This window comes from Poecilia mexicana, unplaced genomic scaffold (assembly GCF_051168715.1).
Source record: "Poecilia mexicana isolate PSO_F unplaced genomic scaffold, ASM5116871v1 scaffold_21, whole genome shotgun sequence".
NCBI classification, from domain to species: domain Eukaryota; kingdom Metazoa; phylum Chordata; class Actinopteri; order Cyprinodontiformes; family Poeciliidae; genus Poecilia; species Poecilia mexicana.
In genome coordinates this window covers 21333185-21351422 of record NW_028263390.1, presented here as the reverse complement: position 1 = coordinate 21351422, position 18238 = coordinate 21333185, and the positions used below count along the sequence as shown (strand labels likewise).

The following is an 18238-nucleotide window of genomic DNA, read 5'->3' as shown; positions in this document are numbered from 1 at the left end:
TTATGATTCAGATAAAAATAATAAAACCATCAACCTGGGCAGCTTCCTCTCTCCTCCCCGGATCACTAAACAGGGAAGTGACATCAGACTGATGTACACTGAAGGAGCGCCTTGTGGAAACAGGAAGACGACCCAAACTATACTGACTCTCAAATGCAAACCAGGTGAAATACACCACAGGATTTCACTGCCATATTCTCTGTTTGTTTCTTTAGCATCTTTTTTTAATTCGATAACCTTCTTTTTCCTCCTTCCTGCACGTCCTGCAGGCCATCTTGAGAGACCTCCCATGCTTCGCAGCGTTTCCCCTGATAAATGTCTTTATGAGGTGGAGTGGTACACCGCTGCTGCCTGCGTCTTGTCCAAAACAAAAGGACACGACTGCATGGTGGAGGACCCCCAGGCTGGTACGACACCAACACAAGTCTCCAATAGTTCATGCTAAACTACCCCAGCATGAGAAACAAAAACATATTTAGCTTTTTATTTTGGCTGCCTTTGTTTCCTCAATCAGCTTCATCAGAAATCAAAAATGATCTAAAAGGGATTTTTACATATTTGGCTTTTTTATAGTCTGGAGCCTCATTATTCTTCAACCAGTTAATGTTTAAGTTGAAAAGACTCCAGGAATTTTAGGCTAATTCTCAGACATTTTAGATGACGGCATCATTTATTAGCTGCTTATTTATAATCCAAAAAGAGAAACAAGGGGAGGATAAATATGTTGCTTCATTGGTGCCAGAGAAAAGTTTTTTCAATAAAATATCAATTTGTGAACCTTGTGAATTAATTGGATCCCCCAGCCAGTGGCTGCTGGGAGCAGCGCATCACGTTTATTATCACAGAAGAAGCATTTTGATGTGAAGTCATTATAGTCTTCTTCTTGCAGTTATTAACTCAGGAAGAAGCTATTTGGTGTGGATTACCACCACCTACTGGTGATAATGCACCTTTCAACTCAGAATGTCAATATTGTTCAAATTCGCTTAAAAATGATGTGAATTATCTCAGTTTCCACAAGGAGAATTATTTACATTTATATACGCTTCATTTAATTTTCAATTTATTTGTTCATTTAAAAAAAGGAAGAATATGCAAAGAAAAACATGAATAAAAGATGCTTTGCAACCTGTATCGTTAAAAATGCGATTTATGGAGATTTCTTTAATCTGGACATTGTGTTTTGTAGATTTTACTTTCATTCCGTACTAATAAAACCTCACCTGGTTCAAGTTTCCTTTATTCCTCCTTCAGTTTTTAATCCTCTTCTCTCCAACTGCATCCACAGGTTTCTCCTTCGACTTGTCTCCTCTCACCAAGCCCAACGGCGGCTACTACAACATGACCAGCGGCGGATACGACTACTACATCAACGTCTGCGGTCCAGTCAAAGCCGCCGCGTGTCCTGAGAAGGCCGGAGCGTGCCAAGTGGAACAGAGGTGAACCTCCACCTCCAAATCTCTGCACTCAATCCAAACCTCCAGGATTAACTCCCATCTGTTCCTGCTTTCAGCTCCTGGAGTCTCGGGGAGGCGAACTCCCTCCTGTCCTACTACGACGGCCTGATCCAGTTGACCTACAGCAAAGGCTCCCAGTACAACAATGCGAACCACACCCTCAGATCCACACTCATCTCCTTCCTGTGCGACCCCGAGGCAGGAGCAGGAAGCCCAGAGTTCCAGGTAAGATTCCTCCTTCTTCTGACGTCCTTCAAACTCTTTCTGCATGTTGTTGATTCACACTTTCTGAATGCAGGTGGAAGATAACTTCACCTATAACTTCCGCTGGTACACATCCTACGCCTGTCCTCAGCGACCTCACGAGTGTTTGGTGACGGATCCCATCACGCTGGACCAGTATGACCTGTCCAGGTAACGCTTTAGTTTTTAAATGTAAAGCTAGCATTAATTACAGCACTTTGACGAAATCATCACAACATTTGTTGGGTTTTTTCTTTAGTGTTGGGAAGCTGGTAGATGTAATTAAGGGAATGAAGAGACTGTTTACAGCTGCTAGTAGAGCAGATTTTTTCTTTTTTTTCCCTAAAAAAGAAAGTTTGATGCCTTCCTTAATGATGATTTTGTTCGCCGCAGGTCTGTCACGGTAGCAAAGTTTTCTAGATGATAAATTGTCCCAGAAGTTATTGCGATTAACAATATTGTTGTTTTATACCATTTTCAAGTAACATAATGGAAGAACACATTCTCAAAGATCAATAAACTTTAAATTCTAATGAACTTTTAACGCTGAAACTGAGATGTATCCAAAATAAACAAACAAAACAACATACATATAAACATGCAATATAAATTTCTCTATATTTTGCAAATAAAAATTAAATATAAACGGCAATTCTGTATCTGATCTGATTTCATTGTAAAAAATGTTTTAAAATATGTGTTTTCATTTTGTTGCTTGAATATAAAATGACTCCAAAACTGTCACTGCAAAAAATGCAAAATCTTACCAAGTATTTCTGGTGTAGTTTCAAATTCCTAAGCACACTTGAATTGGAAAAATGTCTTGTTATAAGTTAAAAATATCTTGTTATAAGAAAGTTTTTATCAATATGAAGTAATTATTGACTTAAAACAAACTCTTAAAACTCACTGTATTGTTACTTGTAAGTTGATTTTGCCTTATTTCAAGTGTAATAACATATTTGCTCTAGTAACTAGACCGATATTACTCTGTAAGATTTTATGTTTTTGCAGTTTGTCCTCCTCAACTTCCTGATTTCTTCTTCTTCTTCTGCCTCCAGTTTGTCGCGCTCCACCTCAGCCAACAACTGGGTGGCGATGGATATGACCGACGTCTCCAGTCAGAGGAAGTATTACATCAACGTCTGTCGGCCCGTCGTTCCCGTTCCAGGATGTGACCAGGACGCGTCGGTCTGCCAGATGAAGTACATAACAGAAAAGGTCTGAATTCACCTTTTTCTTCACCAAATATTAGTAAAACTTGGAGTTTTACTACAATATTTTGTGGTAGTATAGTGATAAAAGTGTTCATAAGTACTATTCATTACTTTTTTAAAGTAAAAACACAAAAAATGCATTTGAAAAATATTCCCATTTTTAATATCCTTTCATAAATGATTTGTGTCACTAAACTGCACACAGTAACTACATTTAATCAAATTCTTTCATATTTATTGTCAGGCTGATTAATTGATTATTGTAATAATTGTCTACTATTTAGGTCATTGAATAAAAAGTGGAGAAAATACTAAAAATAATCCTAACAGTGACTGATTTAGCATAAGCTAATGCGCTAACTTGAGCTCGAATTATATTTGTCTTTGAAAGACGACAACCCTCAAGCAGCAATTTCATTTTTAGAGCTTTAGAAATATTCTGGAAAAAGTTATTTAGGGGAAGCTAAGTGCGTTAAACTAAGTTAAATGTTTCTAAAGTCAGTAAGCATTAGCTCTGCTTCTGGTGCATCAGCGCAAGTTTCCCCACTGCAGCTGAGCATCGTAGCCTTTTGTTAATCGTGTTTCGCCTTCAGGGCTCGCCAAAGGAAGTGGTGTCCGTCAGCAACATGGGGAAGTCCAAGAGAGGGCCGATCATCGAGGCCCGGGACCGACTGCTGCTGGAGTTCACAGACGGTTCTGTCTGCATGTCGGAGGGCCAGAAACTGTCCTACACGACGCTCATCCACCTGGTCTGCCACAGAGGAGCCATAGTAAGTCCAGTCTGTCATAAAACCGACCTGTGGATGTTCTCCATGAAGCTGGATGTGATCGTGTTTCTGCTGCTCACTCTGAAGGTCAAGTCGCCGCAGTTTGAGTTAAACCAGAACTGCACTGCCATCTTTATTTGGGAGACCAAAGCAGCCTGCGCCATCCAGACCGTCGAGAATAACGTATGTTGTCCCACATCCTCCTCGTTTTCACACCTGCAGCAAAGATCACCTTTTCACTTGAAGGTAAAATGTTGAAAGATGTTGATTGCTGGTATTTTTCAGACTTGTGCGATTGTGGACCCTGACTCAAATTTCAAGTACAACCTCCAGCTTTTGGCCTCTAAGGACGGATACCGGACAACTGCTAACGGCAAAGACTTCCTGGTAAAACACTGACTGGTGAAACTAGCAATGTTTCTGTTGCTCAATTTCACATTTCAAAAATTGCTTTACGGAAACACACTGATTTAATTGTTGAAGCTAGGGTAAGGGGATTTTCTTTTGTTCAGTTTATTTTGCTAACCTCCAATGGAGTCACATGATCAACAGCAGGATGTTGCCGCTGGCGCAAACCACAAAGAAGACAACAAAGAAGATAACTTTAATAACTTATTCACTTGTGATTTTAGTTCCATTTCTTATTTAATGAAAACACATCAGTTGCAAAATTGTTTTTCACATTAGGATATAGACAAAGCTTTGAGCATATTTGTAATGAAAACACAGCTTCTGATGCGTCATTTAAATGTTTGTCACAGTGCAGGATCTTCTAGATCATTTTAAAACAATCCAGGAATTCATTTGATAATAGAAAGTTTAATTTTTTTTGTTAGTTTTTCCTTATTTTGTCTTCCCTCACTTAAATGTAAGAAAGCAAACTACACTTCCTTTATTATGAGATGTATCCAGGAGTCACATGCCTCCTGTCTGCAGCTGAACATCTGCGCAGACGCCCCGGGATGCGGGTCGGGAATGGGTGGCTGTGAGCTGGACAACGGGCAGCCGGTATCCCCAGTGGGGTTGCAGAAGACACTGAAATACTCCACTAACGGCGAACTACAGCTGACCTACAGGGGGCGGCTGGATGAGCAAACAGGTACTGAAAACATGTTTTATCTTTATGATAGATGTAAAATAATGGTAATTAATTAAAAACTGGATTTTAGTTTTAATTTCACAAATGATTCTGGTTACTCAGCATTTTCTAAAATACTCAAACCAGCAAAATTCAAAGTTATTTAGTTGATTTCAGCACATCTGGAGTCCTAAATGTGTTGTTTTTTTATTGAGTTTTATTTTTTAAACCTTTATTTCATCAGGTAAGATGGTTGAGAACAAATTCTCATTGCTAAGGAAGCACCAACACACCGAACAGCAGAAAAGCTGCTGCCTTGTGGCTGACTGGTTTCCCGTTTGTAGTCGAACAGGAGGCCAGGGAAACATAAGAAATGTGGAAAAACATTTTAAGAAGCTCCATGATTTGTAGTGTTAAAATTCTTATGAGTTTTTCTTGTTGCCGTTTTCTCCAGGAACCAGAGACACGTTCATCGTTAACTTTGTGTGCGACCCAAACTCTCACCCGGGCTCAATAACGCACGTTCATGAGGAAATGAGCTCTTTAGCCTCCCATGTGGTTCATAACGTCCTGTTTGAGTTCTCCACCGCGCTGGCCTGCGTCCCTGCTGCGGTTGACTGCACCATCGCTGGTAGGAGCGCCGACACACTTTATTCCTTACTGGTTTGAAGGCTCACGTCTAAATTGGCTGCTCCAATAAATCGATTGCTAAATTAGTGGACAATGAATTCAATAATTGATTAATCACGATTAATTTGATTAACTCGATTGTTTTTCAGATTCCCGTGGAAATGAGTATGATCTGAGCCACCTGGCCCGAGATGAGGACGACTCTCCGTGGATCCCAACGGACGCCGGCCAGTCGCGCAGATTCTACATAAACGTCTGCAAGCCGCTCCCGACTGTGGACAAATGTCCAGGTTAGGACAGCAGGACATTCTGCTTCCCTCCATTTTCCATCTTTAGCCTTTGATTTCAAACCTTTTTCTCGTAAACCTCCTCCTCAGTGGGTCCTCTCGGAGCTTGCGGTGTGATTAGTGGGAAAGGTCTCAACCTGGGATACATGCAGTCCAGCCCGCAGGTGGCGGAGGACGGCTCCATCAGCATCGTGTACCAGAACGGAGACAAGTGTGGCAGTTCGTCCACTTACTCAACGCGCATCATACTGCAATGTGACGACAGTCCGGTGAGTCTTTCCAGCTCCAGTGAGAGTGGGAATACAGTACTGTCTCTTTAAAAACTCTTAGTCTTCCTGAAACTGCCTTCAGGAAGTCCTCACAACGTGGCTCCTTTACTAACCTTTTAACGCATTTCACTGAGAAGTAGTTCCTGTAATAATCTCAGCTGATGTTTAGTTCCACCGGGTGTTTGCTAATTGCTTCTGGCTAGTTTGAAGGATCTGAGTGAAGAGTCCACAAACAATGCACAGTTAGTTAAATCCGTGAATAGACGCGGGGCTATTGTAGTAGAAAATTTGGCATTTTTTCTCCTAGAAAATTCAATTCAGCATCTTTAATTTGAGTGAATATTGTTGAATAAATTACCACATACCTCTGCAGAAAACCAAGCCGATCATGTAGCTTTGCTTGATGCATGGCTGTTTTCTTCCAGGGCTCCCCTGTGTTCGACAGTCTAGACGGCTGTGAATACATCTTCCGCTGGAGGACGTCGGAGGCCTGCCCCATCAGGAAGGTTCAAGGTAAAACCAGGTTTACCTTCCAACATTCAGATGTTTTCAATCCAAAGGATTTACAAAACTTGAAGCAAGAATCGTCTTTTCTTTGCAGGGGATAACTGTCGAGTTCGTGACTCCAAGAGCGGCTATGAGTTTGACTTCAGCTCCCTGAAGGACAGAGATTTTGCCGTCACTGGTGACAAGTACATTTACCACCTGTCGGTTTGCAGCCCACTGCAGAAAAATGTCTGCTCCGCCAAAGGCGGAGTGTCGTCCTGCCAGGTGGCTGGAAAAACTCAGAAGGTCGCTGGTAAGGACGTGTTGATGTATTCCGATTCTTTTCTGATCATAGTTTTTCCTCTAACCTCTTGTGTTTGGTTCTGTAGGACTGTCCAACCAGAAGTTGAGTTTCGTCGGGGATCAGATCCTCCTGAACTACACCAGTGGGGATGTCTGCCATAAAATCTATAATAGATCCACAGTCATCAGCTTCTCCTGCAACCCTGACAAGCATCCAGTAGGTGTCACCAGTTCTGGGAACATTGTGGATGAAAATGATTAATCTGATTAATCGTCAGCTAATTTAGTAATCGATTAATTAACTGGAATGTAACACTTCCAGTTAAAAATGCCGTTTGCTGAAAGAACGACACACTCAGAGCAGCAATTAATACAAAACTGTACAAAAAATACACACATTTTTGCATTTAAGATAAAAACGAAACATTTTGTCTGTAAAAATGTTCTATCCTGAACTCCGTAGCTGTCATAGTTTGAGCTTTATCTGGTTCAAATTCTGTAAATATTAAAAAAAATCTTTATCTATCCAATTATTGATTTATTAATTTAAATGATAAACAGATCAGCTGTACACTGCATTGATAAGTCAAGCAGAAAGAGTTGGGCTTTTCATATGTTGATGTTGGAAAGATTTTTTGCTGTGTTCACTGAGGTATTACTGTGTTACTGCGTTTTAGGTAATAAATGTTAATTATCTTATTTACTAAAGGATTTAAATATTTGTTTGCATCTTTTAATTAATTTCCAATATTGTATAAAAAAGGATTAAGTGGTTAAATAAGCAATCTGTAGTGTGGCCAATTTTTTTTATCCGATTAATTAATTTATTAATCATCAGAATACTCAGTTACTAAAATAATTGTTAGTTGCAGCTCTAATATTTATTCTGTTTAATTATGTGCTAGGATTCATTTATGATTGTTACATTTTTGCTTTAAATACTTAAAAACGTGTGTTTGGGATTTTCCGTCTCCAGGGAGTACCAGAGTTCATGAAGGAGACTCCGGACTGCACCTACCTGTTCAGCTGGCCCACTGCGCTGGCCTGCATCCCGGTCAAAACCACCAGCTGCTCCTACAAGTAAACATGCATGAAACGCATTCTGCCTCATCGGTGTCGGCACATGGTGATGAAACCGGGATAATCTGAAATGACAGGATCGTCCACTAGGGGGCATAAATTAGCTGGGCTGTGACTAAAATAGGATTATTTTTCCCTTTTTCCTGTTGCAGTGGAACAAAAGTTATATTTTTAAATATAAGTGGATAAAACTCTGGCAGTGTAGTAATATAGTGAACTGAAAAGAGGACTGTTAAAGATTATATCACTCTTAGCGAACAGATGAAACTAATTTTCTTCGTGTTGGTTCTACATAAAAAAAATTTAACAAAAATTTTTTTTTTAAATTTACAAAAAAAAAAATGTTTTGGGGAAAAAGTTATTTCATTAATATAAATAAGGAGATAATTTTTGAAAATATAATTTTTTAAAAATGATTTTAGTTGAAAAATAAAGTAATACAAAAAAATTACAATATTTTGAAAATATAAAATTGATCATTTTTGGAGGTGTATATGTATTTATTTAGTCATTTAATTGATTTAATTATTTAAAAAGGATTAAATAGGCTTAAATATATATATTTTTAAAGTTTTTCCAACTTCATGTTTGAGCTCCAAACATTTTAACTTTTTTTTCTTTCCTTGACTTAAACAGCGAGTTTTTCAATAATTAATTTTTTGAAGAAAAATCAAATACTTTAGATCTTGATGCCAAAATAAGTAAGTGACTTAAAGCCAAAAACGTAAAATTTTGCATCTTTTTGTCTCATTTTATCCTCAGCGACGGTCAGGGCCACTCCTACGACCTTTCCCCTCTGGCTTTGGACTCTCAGAACTGGGAGGTGGACGTCTCGACTCAAGACCCAAGGAAAATTTTCTACATCAACGTCTGCAGGTCGCTGGTGCAGCAGGGAGGTCCGTATGACTCTGAAAGCATTGCACGTTCACTAAACACCCAGAAGTCAAACACTGAGGGTTTGCACGTCACCCTGCAGGCTCGTGGAAGTGTCCGTCCAGCGCAGCGTCCTGCTTGAAGGAAGGGGGCGACTATGTGAGTCTGGGGCAGCTGACGTCCGGTCCTCAGCTGGACAGAGGCATCCTCAAGCTGCAGTACACCGGCGGCCATCGCTGTCCGGACGGCAGCAACAACCGGAGCAGCATCATCCGCCTCCAGTGCGACAAAGACAAAGTGGTGAGAGCCGCTGCAGCCTCCAACTACACACCTCTGGCATTATTCAGATTAAACAGAAATCGCATCTGTTTGGGATTAACGGCTCCAGAAGCTGCGAAGGACGCGCAACTCCACTCAACGTACTTATTCCCCAGATGATGCTGAATTTTTAATTTTATACACAGTAGGTTAAAATGTGCAAATTTATTCTACATCTGAAACGTTTACTCGCATAAATCGTGATTAATCGGATAAATTGTGATTAATCGGATAAGTCGTGATTAATCGGATAAGTCGTGATTAATCTGATAAATCGTGATTAATCAGATAAATTGTGATTAATCGACTATTGAAATAAGTGTCAACTAATCTAGTCACTGATTAATTAACTGGAGCAAACAGACTTAAAAAGGCCATTTGTGTAAAGAACAAAATATTCAGAGCCAAACGGTACAAAATATATGCATATTGCATTTAAAATGAATTTTTTTTTTTTTACTTTTCTGTATGTATGTTCTAAACTCTCAGAGTGCTAGATTTAGTTTTATCTGGCTCAAAAAAGAAAACAATTAATAAAAAAATGAGTTTTCACATGTCAATATTAGGAATATATTTTTGTAGCTACAAATGATGAAGCTTTCACTAAAGGAATGCTGTCACTGCATTTTAGGCTATAAAATGTTTATTTTTCTTATTCAAAGAATGAATTATTATTTGCATTTTAATGGGACTTCTAGTATTGTATATAAAGGTTTGAGTGGTTAAATGAAAAATTGCTGAATGTGCCGATTATTTGATTAATAAATTCCTAAACTAATCATTAGTTGAAGCCCTAATTCATTCAGTGGTTCTGCCAACAAAATACTCAGCTGATGTTTTATTCCAGTTTTCTAAACGGGGAGTAAAAAGCATTGGCTGTACTCTTGTGTCCCGCTCAGGACTCCAGACCCATCCTGATCTCGGTGATAGAGGATTGTGTCTACACCTTCCTGTGGTCGACGGCTGCCGCCTGTCCTCTGAACACCAGCCAACACATCGACTGCAGAGTTACCAACCCCGCTACAGGTCATTCTAAAAACGATGCCCAATCTAATGAAAACTCAGAATTCAGGTTATCAGAACGGTGCAGCAAACAGGCAGTTTCCATTACAGATGTGCACAAAACTTTGCTGATATTAAGCTAATGTAAAAAAATAAAATAAAATTCACAACTGCTTGGTTTCCATTAAATAAGAAACTAAGTTAAAATCACATATGAATAAGTTTGTTCACATAAGTCATCCATCTTTCTCTGACCACTTCCTGTTGTCTTCTTCGTCTTTTCTGCCAGTATCAACATCCTGTTGTTTCCATAAACACAAATTTCAGTAGAGCTTAGGCAGCCTCCATGCCAAACTGCATTACTGCAATAATTCATGCAAAAGTCGCCTCTGGTCCATCTGTGCTGTACAGCACACAGGCAGACGTTTTGTGTTAAATATCTTCTTTTATTATTCTTAGATAATCCAAAATTTTCATCAGCTGCAAGCCATGATTATCAAAATGAGCATGAAATAAAAGCTTTGGATAAGTCAGTTTGTTCATTCCCACTGTACATATTATCAGAGTTTCAAAAGAAATTCACTTCAACAATGTTCTTGTTTTAGATTTGATCCTGACATTTTTCCCATGTTGATTATTTCTGCCTCCTCCAGGTCACTTATTTGACCTGAATCCATTGAAGAAATCTGAAGATTATGTCGTCTACGATCACAACCAACCGCAGAGAATGTTTCGCTTGAACATCTGTGGGGAAGTGACGAACTCTGGATGCAGTCCACGAACCGGTATGTGTCGAACTGAACGCTTAAACGGCCAGAGAGACGGAGAATTACTTTAATTTTTAACAAGGAAGTAAAGAAATGAGGTTATTTATTGTCTCCTGTGCTCAGATGGAGCACAGGAGCTGGTGTACAATTAAAATATGTCCTGCAGGTCGCACCTGGTTACCGTTTACAGACTTTCTGCATCATCACTGCGTGCAAATACATCAAAACCCTCTGAAATTATTATCCACTCTTCAACTAGAAACACAAACCTGCAGCACATGAAAGTAGTTTATTATAACCGCTGGAATGCCTGGAGATGTTTAAAATGTAAATGTTTTATACGAGGATGTGTTGATGTTAAATTGTCTGTGCAGCCGTCTGCATTAAGGGGGGGAACACGGCCGTCAGCGGCGGTGAAGCGAGCACCAGGCTGTCGTACAGAGATCACGTGTTGGAGCTGACGTATGAAGGAGGAAGTCCCTGCTCTGCAAACCCCAGCCTGAAGCACAAGACCATCATCAATTTCATCTGCAGGTATTTTTCCTGCTACTCCTTAATTTTAGTAGATTTTCTGTCTGAATTAGACCTGCAACTAATAAATAATCGATTAATCTGATTATTAATTAGATTTAAAATAAATCGGCATATTCTACCACATTTAACTGCTTAATCCTTTTTTAAACAATATAAGAAAAATATTAAAAGATGAAAATAGACAATTTGGCAACCATTTTAGTGCTTAAAATGCAATAACTGCTTCTCTTTGGTGGATTTGAACTGGGTGAAACTGAAAAAACGCCTCTTGAGGAGTTTTGGGTAAAACTTGTTCACAGACAAAGATTTTTTAATCTTAAATGCAAAAATGTATATTTATTTTGAACAGTTTTGGCTGCTCTGAATATGTTGGATTTTTTTCAGCAAATTGCCTTATTTTGAGTCTGTTTACTCCAATTAATGACAAATCGATTACTAAATTAGTTGACAGTTAATTACGATTAAACTGATTAATTGTTTTAGTCCTTGTCTGAATTGGACTTAAGACTTACAGCCCATTATTTTATTATCGGAGTTGAGCCAAAGTTAGCTTACTGCCATATTGCTGGATAAAAACATTGAGGCGTCACAACGATTCAATTATTCACAAATTCATCAATGCATCACAATTCACAAAGACTTTGACGATACTTGGAAGATATTCGTCCCAAATATATCTAATTTCCCTTTGGGATTAATTCAAGTTGCAGCCATGACTTCCTGTTTCTCTGGGATCTGGTGGCTTTTTTTTATCTTGACACCATGCATATTAAAACAGACTTTCATAGCAACCATTAACATTTATTTTTTCCCTCTCTGTGTGATTGTTCAGGCCTTCCTACATGAGCTCCACCTCAGAGGAGCCGGTCTTCATCAGCACCAACGCTGAAACCTGCACACACTTCTTCTCCGTCCACACAGCGCTGGCTTGTGAACAAACTGTACGTGTTTTATGGTTTAGGTTTTCTGGGTGATAAATTGTCCCATATGTTGTTGTGTTAAAAGATAATATTGTTGTTTTGAGACTGTTTTCAAATAATTCAGAGGTGATGTCATGACAGTTCAACTGTCATTCTCAAAGCTCAGTAAACTTTCATTTCTAGCAAACATTTGACGTTGGAACTGGAAGGAATTTTAAATCTCCAAAATAAACAAACAAAACAACAAACATTCTTAATTCTCTGTAAATTAAACTGTCAAAAAATAAGGCTACTTGAGACCAAGTAATGAAGACTTTTGTCATCCAGCTTTTGGTAGAAAAGGGACAATAAATCATGCAAATCATCATTTGATTTATTTTTTATTACGACAAGCTTATTTCAGATCTGTTTAAAATAAAAAAAATACAATTAAATTTTAATAGTATTGACTGTTGGTTGGATGATTTTATGGCTGTTTGTTTTCTATCAAGTCTTGCCTAGAAAATTATTCATCAAACACTGGACTTAATGTTTAAAGTGGGGATTTATCGCAGTGGTTTGGTGGATGCAGCTGTGCTGTGAAATGGGCCTGACGGTGTTCTCATTTTAATTCTTTTTATACGATTTATTTAAATCACTAGGTGACCTGTTCGGTCCACAACGGCTCTTCTCTAATAGACCTGTCTCCTCTCATTCACCGCACTGGATACTACACCGCTACAGGTGGGTTTGCTCAGCTCTACCTGCTATTTAACTCATTTATTTGCCTCTTTAACTCGGTCTTCTTCTCCATTCCTGTCCCATCAGATGATGAAGTGGACCAAAACGACAACTCTCCTGACTTTTACCTGAACCTCTGCGAGCCTTTGAACCCCATCCCCGACGTCGCCTGCCCGCCTGGAGCTGCGGTCTGCCTGGACCCCGATAACGGGCCACCTGTGGTGAGAAATCTGGCACCTGATCTGGTTTTTATACGGCATCATCAACACACATTCTGTCATCACTTTATTTATAGAAATCTTTCAGCTCTGTAAAGAGGGAGTGCACCGATAAAACGGCCTTCGTTTCTGTATTCACATTATTATTCAGCTTGAAAAAATCACAAGACATTAAACTAAAATAGTCAGAAATAATAAAATGGTGCATCATGACTCAACATTTCTGAGGTTTTTGAAGCAGCTCATTCTCCAGACACCAAAAAACATCAACTTATTTATGCTTTATGATTTTTTTTTTAAGTGTTAATTGGAGTTAAAAACACAGAAATACAACTGAATTTAGGGGTTAATTAGACATTTTAAAGTTTAGCTTTGTCTCTTATTTATTTTTATTTTTTTTTGCTTTAATTTTCTGTGATTCTGTCTGTTGAAGGATATCGGCCGCTCAACCTCTGGCCCACAGATGAACAACATAACAGGTGAAGTGTTCATCACCTACCAAAGCTCGACCCGGTGTGCAGCAGATCCTCATCAGAACTACAGTTCAACCATCGTCTTCACCTGCCAGAAAGGCGTGGAGCTGGTCCGTCTGGCCTCTCTCATCAGAAATGACCCATCCTGCCTCCCCGTCTTTAATCTCTGAATGTTTTCCTCCAGGGTTCCCCTCAGATGCTGAGGCTGCAGGGCTGCGTCTACCTGTTTGAGTGGGCGACTCCCATCGTCTGCCCAGATGCGACTCAGACCAGCGGCTGCCAGCTCAAAGACTCGCAGCTGGATTTCACGTTTGATCTCAAATCTCTTTCCGGCGAAGTCCAGGTGAGGATCAGCGGCTTCACGTTCCAGTTCCAGTCTGCCTGGGTTCAGAGATAAACACCTTTATTCTGCAGGTGAGCGGCTCCTCCGGGACCTATCACATCAACGTCTGCGGCTCGGTGGCGGAGAAAAGCTGCAAGCAGAGCGCGGTCTGCCTGGTTCCGGGTTCTGGTTCAACGATGCCCGCTTCGTCGTTCGGCATCAGCAAAGCCATGACGATGGACTTCAAACACGAAAACCAGGCGGTGCTGATGCACTACGGAGGAGGAGATCCATGCCAAGCCAGTACGGAGACGCTTTGGTCCTTTGACACAAAATCATAGATTTATAAACTATTTTTTACAAAAAGAACCAAAAACTATAAAATATTTTTTTAAAGAATTGTTGTGCAGCATTAAAGCTAAACAAACTTAAACTCTAGTATTATAAATCCATATTTCAGCTGCTCAAAATCCTTTAAAGTGCTTGATTTCTGTATAAAATCCTTGAAAGTTTTCATATCCAGACTTCACAGTTTTATAATAAAGTGCAATTTAATTTGGAAAACATTATTTACAGTGGAAACCAGATATTTTCATACACCTAATAAAAACAAACAAATGTTTTTAAAATCCAATTAATCCTTCATTTTTTTAGGTCAATTACTAAAATTAATTCAATTTACAAATGGCAGAAAATATTTTCAGAGATTTTTTTAAATAGCTTTCTTTATGTAATGTGTTTGTTTATCTTAACACAATATTTATTATTCCTAATTGCTCAATTATTTGTATTGTAATTAGAATATTTTTTGTTAAATTTGTGTTTTTTTTCTTGGACCAGTCAGATGTTTAGTGCATGTGTGAAAGAGACATTTCAAAACATAAAACTTTGCTTTATTTTTGTCTTCATAGAATGTAGAAAACTGCCATAAGACATTATTATTAACAGTAACAAATAGGTGAGTTTTAAAGAATTAAAACTGTCTTTTTTAGTTCAATTCTTTGTTTTTATCTCCAAACTGCAGTGCTGGAAAAGTTTGACAGCTTATCTTGAAAATGGTTTAGAAGTGCCTGAATTTTACTGTCTGAAAGTGTTAAGACTGCTTTTACCTGCAGCAGGCTGAGCGCTACTGTAGCAGAAACATCAGATTACATTCTTTTGTGGAGAGAAAATGTACCTGCCTCAGAGATATCTGGAGATGTGAGGCACTTGTGAAAGAAATTGATGGATTCCCAAAATATCTTGATGATGATCAAAATGCCAGAAACCAGTTAAAGAAGCAGCTTTTGTGTCTTTAGTGACCACCAACAATGAGACGTGCGTGTTCCCGTTCACCTACATGAACAAGTCGTACAGCGAATGCACCAAAGACGGAAGTACGGATGGCAAGAAGTGGTGTGCCACAACTTCCAACTACGACAAGGACCGGAAGTTTGGACAATGCAGCGAAGGTGAGAGTTTTTCACTCCCGAACGCCGGAAAGGTCGGGACGTTCTTTAACGCTGCAAAAAATAAAACATCTTCAAATCACATAATGCACTATTTAATAGATTTTTTTTATTTAATTTTTAACAGAATTTGAACCAGGTGAAGCAAAAACTATTCCACATCTGTAAATGTGATCTAATTAACACCAGTAAATGTGTAGCAAAACTTTATAAAAACAAAAGCATTTAAAATCTTTGCACCTTTTGTCAACATGAAGTGAAAAGAAAACATTTTCTTTTCACTTCGTTTTCACATCGTTTCCAATTTGATTTTTATATGCAAATCCAAATGTATTCAACTCCCTTAGCTTGAGATCATCTAAATAAAATCCAATGCAACCACTTTCCTTTGTAGTTACTGCAGTGAAATACTCAGAGGAACAATGGGATCGTATCAGAGCGGCCTAGTCCAAGTTCAGAGTTCTTCTTTTCCAGACACCATGTCTCAAATGTAAAATTCTCCTGTTTTCTCTTTCAGTGCCAACCTCCGCGAAGCGTCAGTCGTCCATCCTCTTCACCTGCGAACACTTTGCAGGCCACGGCACCCCGGAGCTGCTGTCCGAGACCAACGGCTGCCTGGCCACGTTCGAGTGGAAAACCAGCGCCGTCTGTCCTCCAACGAAGATGGAGTGCAAACTGGTGAGCCAGCATCATACGTTCGACCTGCGATCCATGTCGTCCCGCACCAAGCCGTGGAAGTTCACCAGCCAAGGATATTCGTAAGTTTGTCATGCCTTCGTCTTTTTAGGTGTTTGTATTTAAATTTGACCTATGAATAGGTCAGGATATGCTTGCAAAGCATGTTTGTTACATTGTTTTGCACAAAATCGTTCTTAGATAATTAAAATTTAGTTCCTCCAACTCAACGTTTACTTTTGTACCTGATAATGGCTACAAACAGATGCACAGATATGCAACCTTACATCATTGAAAAGCATTAGTGGAACCTCCTGCACAACCAACAAGAATGCAGCAAGTGATTTCTGGATGGTCAGTCAAAAAAACACTCGTCTTTTCCAGCAGCCGTTATACGGTGGTAAAACCAGCTGACCAAACACACTGGAGCTCAGCCTGGGTTGCTAGGTGACAGAAGGTTTTTGAAATGGCTCATTTTCCAGACACCCCAAAATATTAATGTATTCCCAAAAATGGCTGGGTATTTGTTTTTTTGTTTTTTTAAAGTATTTGTTTTTTTTTAAAGCAGTTAAGACCCAAACGGAAGAACAGAAACATTAAAGCAGTTCATTTTTGCATAACTTTAAATATTTATTCGAAAATCTTTTCAGCTAAATAATATATTTAGTATTTCCTGCATGCTTTAGATCACGTGTATCAAATTCAAGGCCTGTGGGCAAAATCCGGCCCACTGTAGCTATTTTTGTGGCCCAAAAAACTTCAACATAACAGCTGCATGCTTAATTCAAAATGTGAAAGGATGTTAAATATTATTGAATTTTAGAAATTTTAATCAAATAGAGAGAAATCTGTGACATCTTAAACGTCTCACGACGATCTGAGGACATCCGTGACCTTGACGTGACCCCTGGTTTCAGACACGGCCCGCTTTAACATTTATGCTTTAAACCGATGAGTGATTAACAGACCTCTGCAGAACTTAATGACTCACTGATGAGGTCCAGTTCATCTGGAAAAATGTTCGCACCACCCCGACATTTCGTCACAATTAGAAGCTTTAGTAGATTTATTGGTGTTTCATATGACACATTAATTCAAAGATTTTAATTAAGTGGAAGGAGAATTAATTAATTAAAACCTTACAGGAGGAAATCTCTTGGCTTTAACTGAACAGTTGTTGTACTTCTAAATGCCAAACTAAGAGATTGTGACCTATGAACCCAAACTCTTCATGGCAGTCTGAACAGCCCGATTCTGATCTTTTCACAACAAAAAAATAAATTAGTACCATTTCCATATGTAGAACTACATCATATCCGATAGTTTTCAAAGCATCTCCAGTCACAAGCTGTCATGTCGCATTTCAGTCAAATTTTTATGTCATAATTTTGCAGACAACAGAAGAAGCCAGAAGCGGTAAATCCAGATGTAAACAACGGCTGAAGCTAACGTCCTTAGATTTTTAAAATACATTTTTAAATGTTTTAAGTCTGAGTGATTAATGGAGCATTTAGCAACATTGACGATATAAATGTGGATCTCTTCCTGCAGGTATTACTTCAACCTGTGTCAGGGAATCCATGGTGGGCTGACCAGCTGTCCAACGGGGGCGACGGTGTGCCGACACTCCAAATCTGGACAGACGGAGACCCTGGGTTGGGCTTACACCCAGAAAATGGGCTACACTGGTAGGAAACGTTCAGACGATACCTGAACAGAAACATTTTAAAAGTAGTTTTTGAGCCACGGGTTCAGCTGTTTTTCTAAAGTTTTGTAAATGTCAAGCCTCTTCATCAGGTTTGCTTCCCTCCACAGATGGAAAGATAAGCGTGAACTATTCAGACGGAGACGATGTGTGCGGTAACGGTTTGAAGGCCAAAACGGTGATCCAGCTGAGCTGCGGCTCCACTGTGGGTCACCCGTCACTCCTCAGGTAAAACACCGCAAACACGGATCTTAAACTCTTCTTTTACCTGGAAAACTGTCAGACACGTCACGCTAAGGCGTGATCTAAAGGAAAATATTTATGTTTTGGGACATTAAGAGGCTGATTTGTTCAAGTCAGTTGTGATATCTTGGCTTCTACCTGTGATGCTGCAGGCAGTAATTTCCAGATCTGTAGAAATCTGGAAAATATTTCACTCCTTCATG

The 18238-nt window shown here is 39.2% G+C and overlaps 1 protein-coding gene across 1 annotated transcript in view; it reads left to right on the top strand.

Annotated features, from left to right (window-relative positions):
- Positions 1 to 18238, top strand: part of igf2r (insulin-like growth factor 2 receptor) — a 43353-nt gene that overhangs the window by 18689 nt on the left and 6426 nt on the right. The window contains exons 13-44 of the mRNA XM_014986019.2: positions 12 to 164; positions 270 to 407; positions 1289 to 1439; positions 1514 to 1682; positions 1756 to 1871; positions 2762 to 2921; positions 3511 to 3687; positions 3772 to 3867; positions 3970 to 4071; positions 4621 to 4783; positions 5217 to 5393; positions 5542 to 5682; positions 5770 to 5948; positions 6374 to 6461; positions 6550 to 6747; positions 6824 to 6954; positions 7714 to 7817; positions 8580 to 8713; positions 8794 to 8990; positions 9908 to 10034; positions 10664 to 10795; positions 11152 to 11311; positions 12144 to 12252; positions 12873 to 12954; positions 13039 to 13172; positions 13603 to 13752; positions 13827 to 13985; positions 14057 to 14267; positions 15263 to 15415; positions 15930 to 16170; positions 17639 to 17775; positions 17903 to 18020. Coding sequence (XP_014841505.2) covers positions 12 to 164; positions 270 to 407; positions 1289 to 1439; positions 1514 to 1682; positions 1756 to 1871; positions 2762 to 2921; positions 3511 to 3687; positions 3772 to 3867; positions 3970 to 4071; positions 4621 to 4783; positions 5217 to 5393; positions 5542 to 5682; positions 5770 to 5948; positions 6374 to 6461; positions 6550 to 6747; positions 6824 to 6954; positions 7714 to 7817; positions 8580 to 8713; positions 8794 to 8990; positions 9908 to 10034; positions 10664 to 10795; positions 11152 to 11311; positions 12144 to 12252; positions 12873 to 12954; positions 13039 to 13172; positions 13603 to 13752; positions 13827 to 13985; positions 14057 to 14267; positions 15263 to 15415; positions 15930 to 16170; positions 17639 to 17775; positions 17903 to 18020 — 4687 coding nt within the window. The remainder of the gene's footprint in view (positions 1 to 11; positions 165 to 269; positions 408 to 1288; positions 1440 to 1513; positions 1683 to 1755; positions 1872 to 2761; positions 2922 to 3510; positions 3688 to 3771; positions 3868 to 3969; positions 4072 to 4620; positions 4784 to 5216; positions 5394 to 5541; positions 5683 to 5769; positions 5949 to 6373; positions 6462 to 6549; positions 6748 to 6823; positions 6955 to 7713; positions 7818 to 8579; positions 8714 to 8793; positions 8991 to 9907; positions 10035 to 10663; positions 10796 to 11151; positions 11312 to 12143; positions 12253 to 12872; positions 12955 to 13038; positions 13173 to 13602; positions 13753 to 13826; positions 13986 to 14056; positions 14268 to 15262; positions 15416 to 15929; positions 16171 to 17638; positions 17776 to 17902; positions 18021 to 18238) is intronic.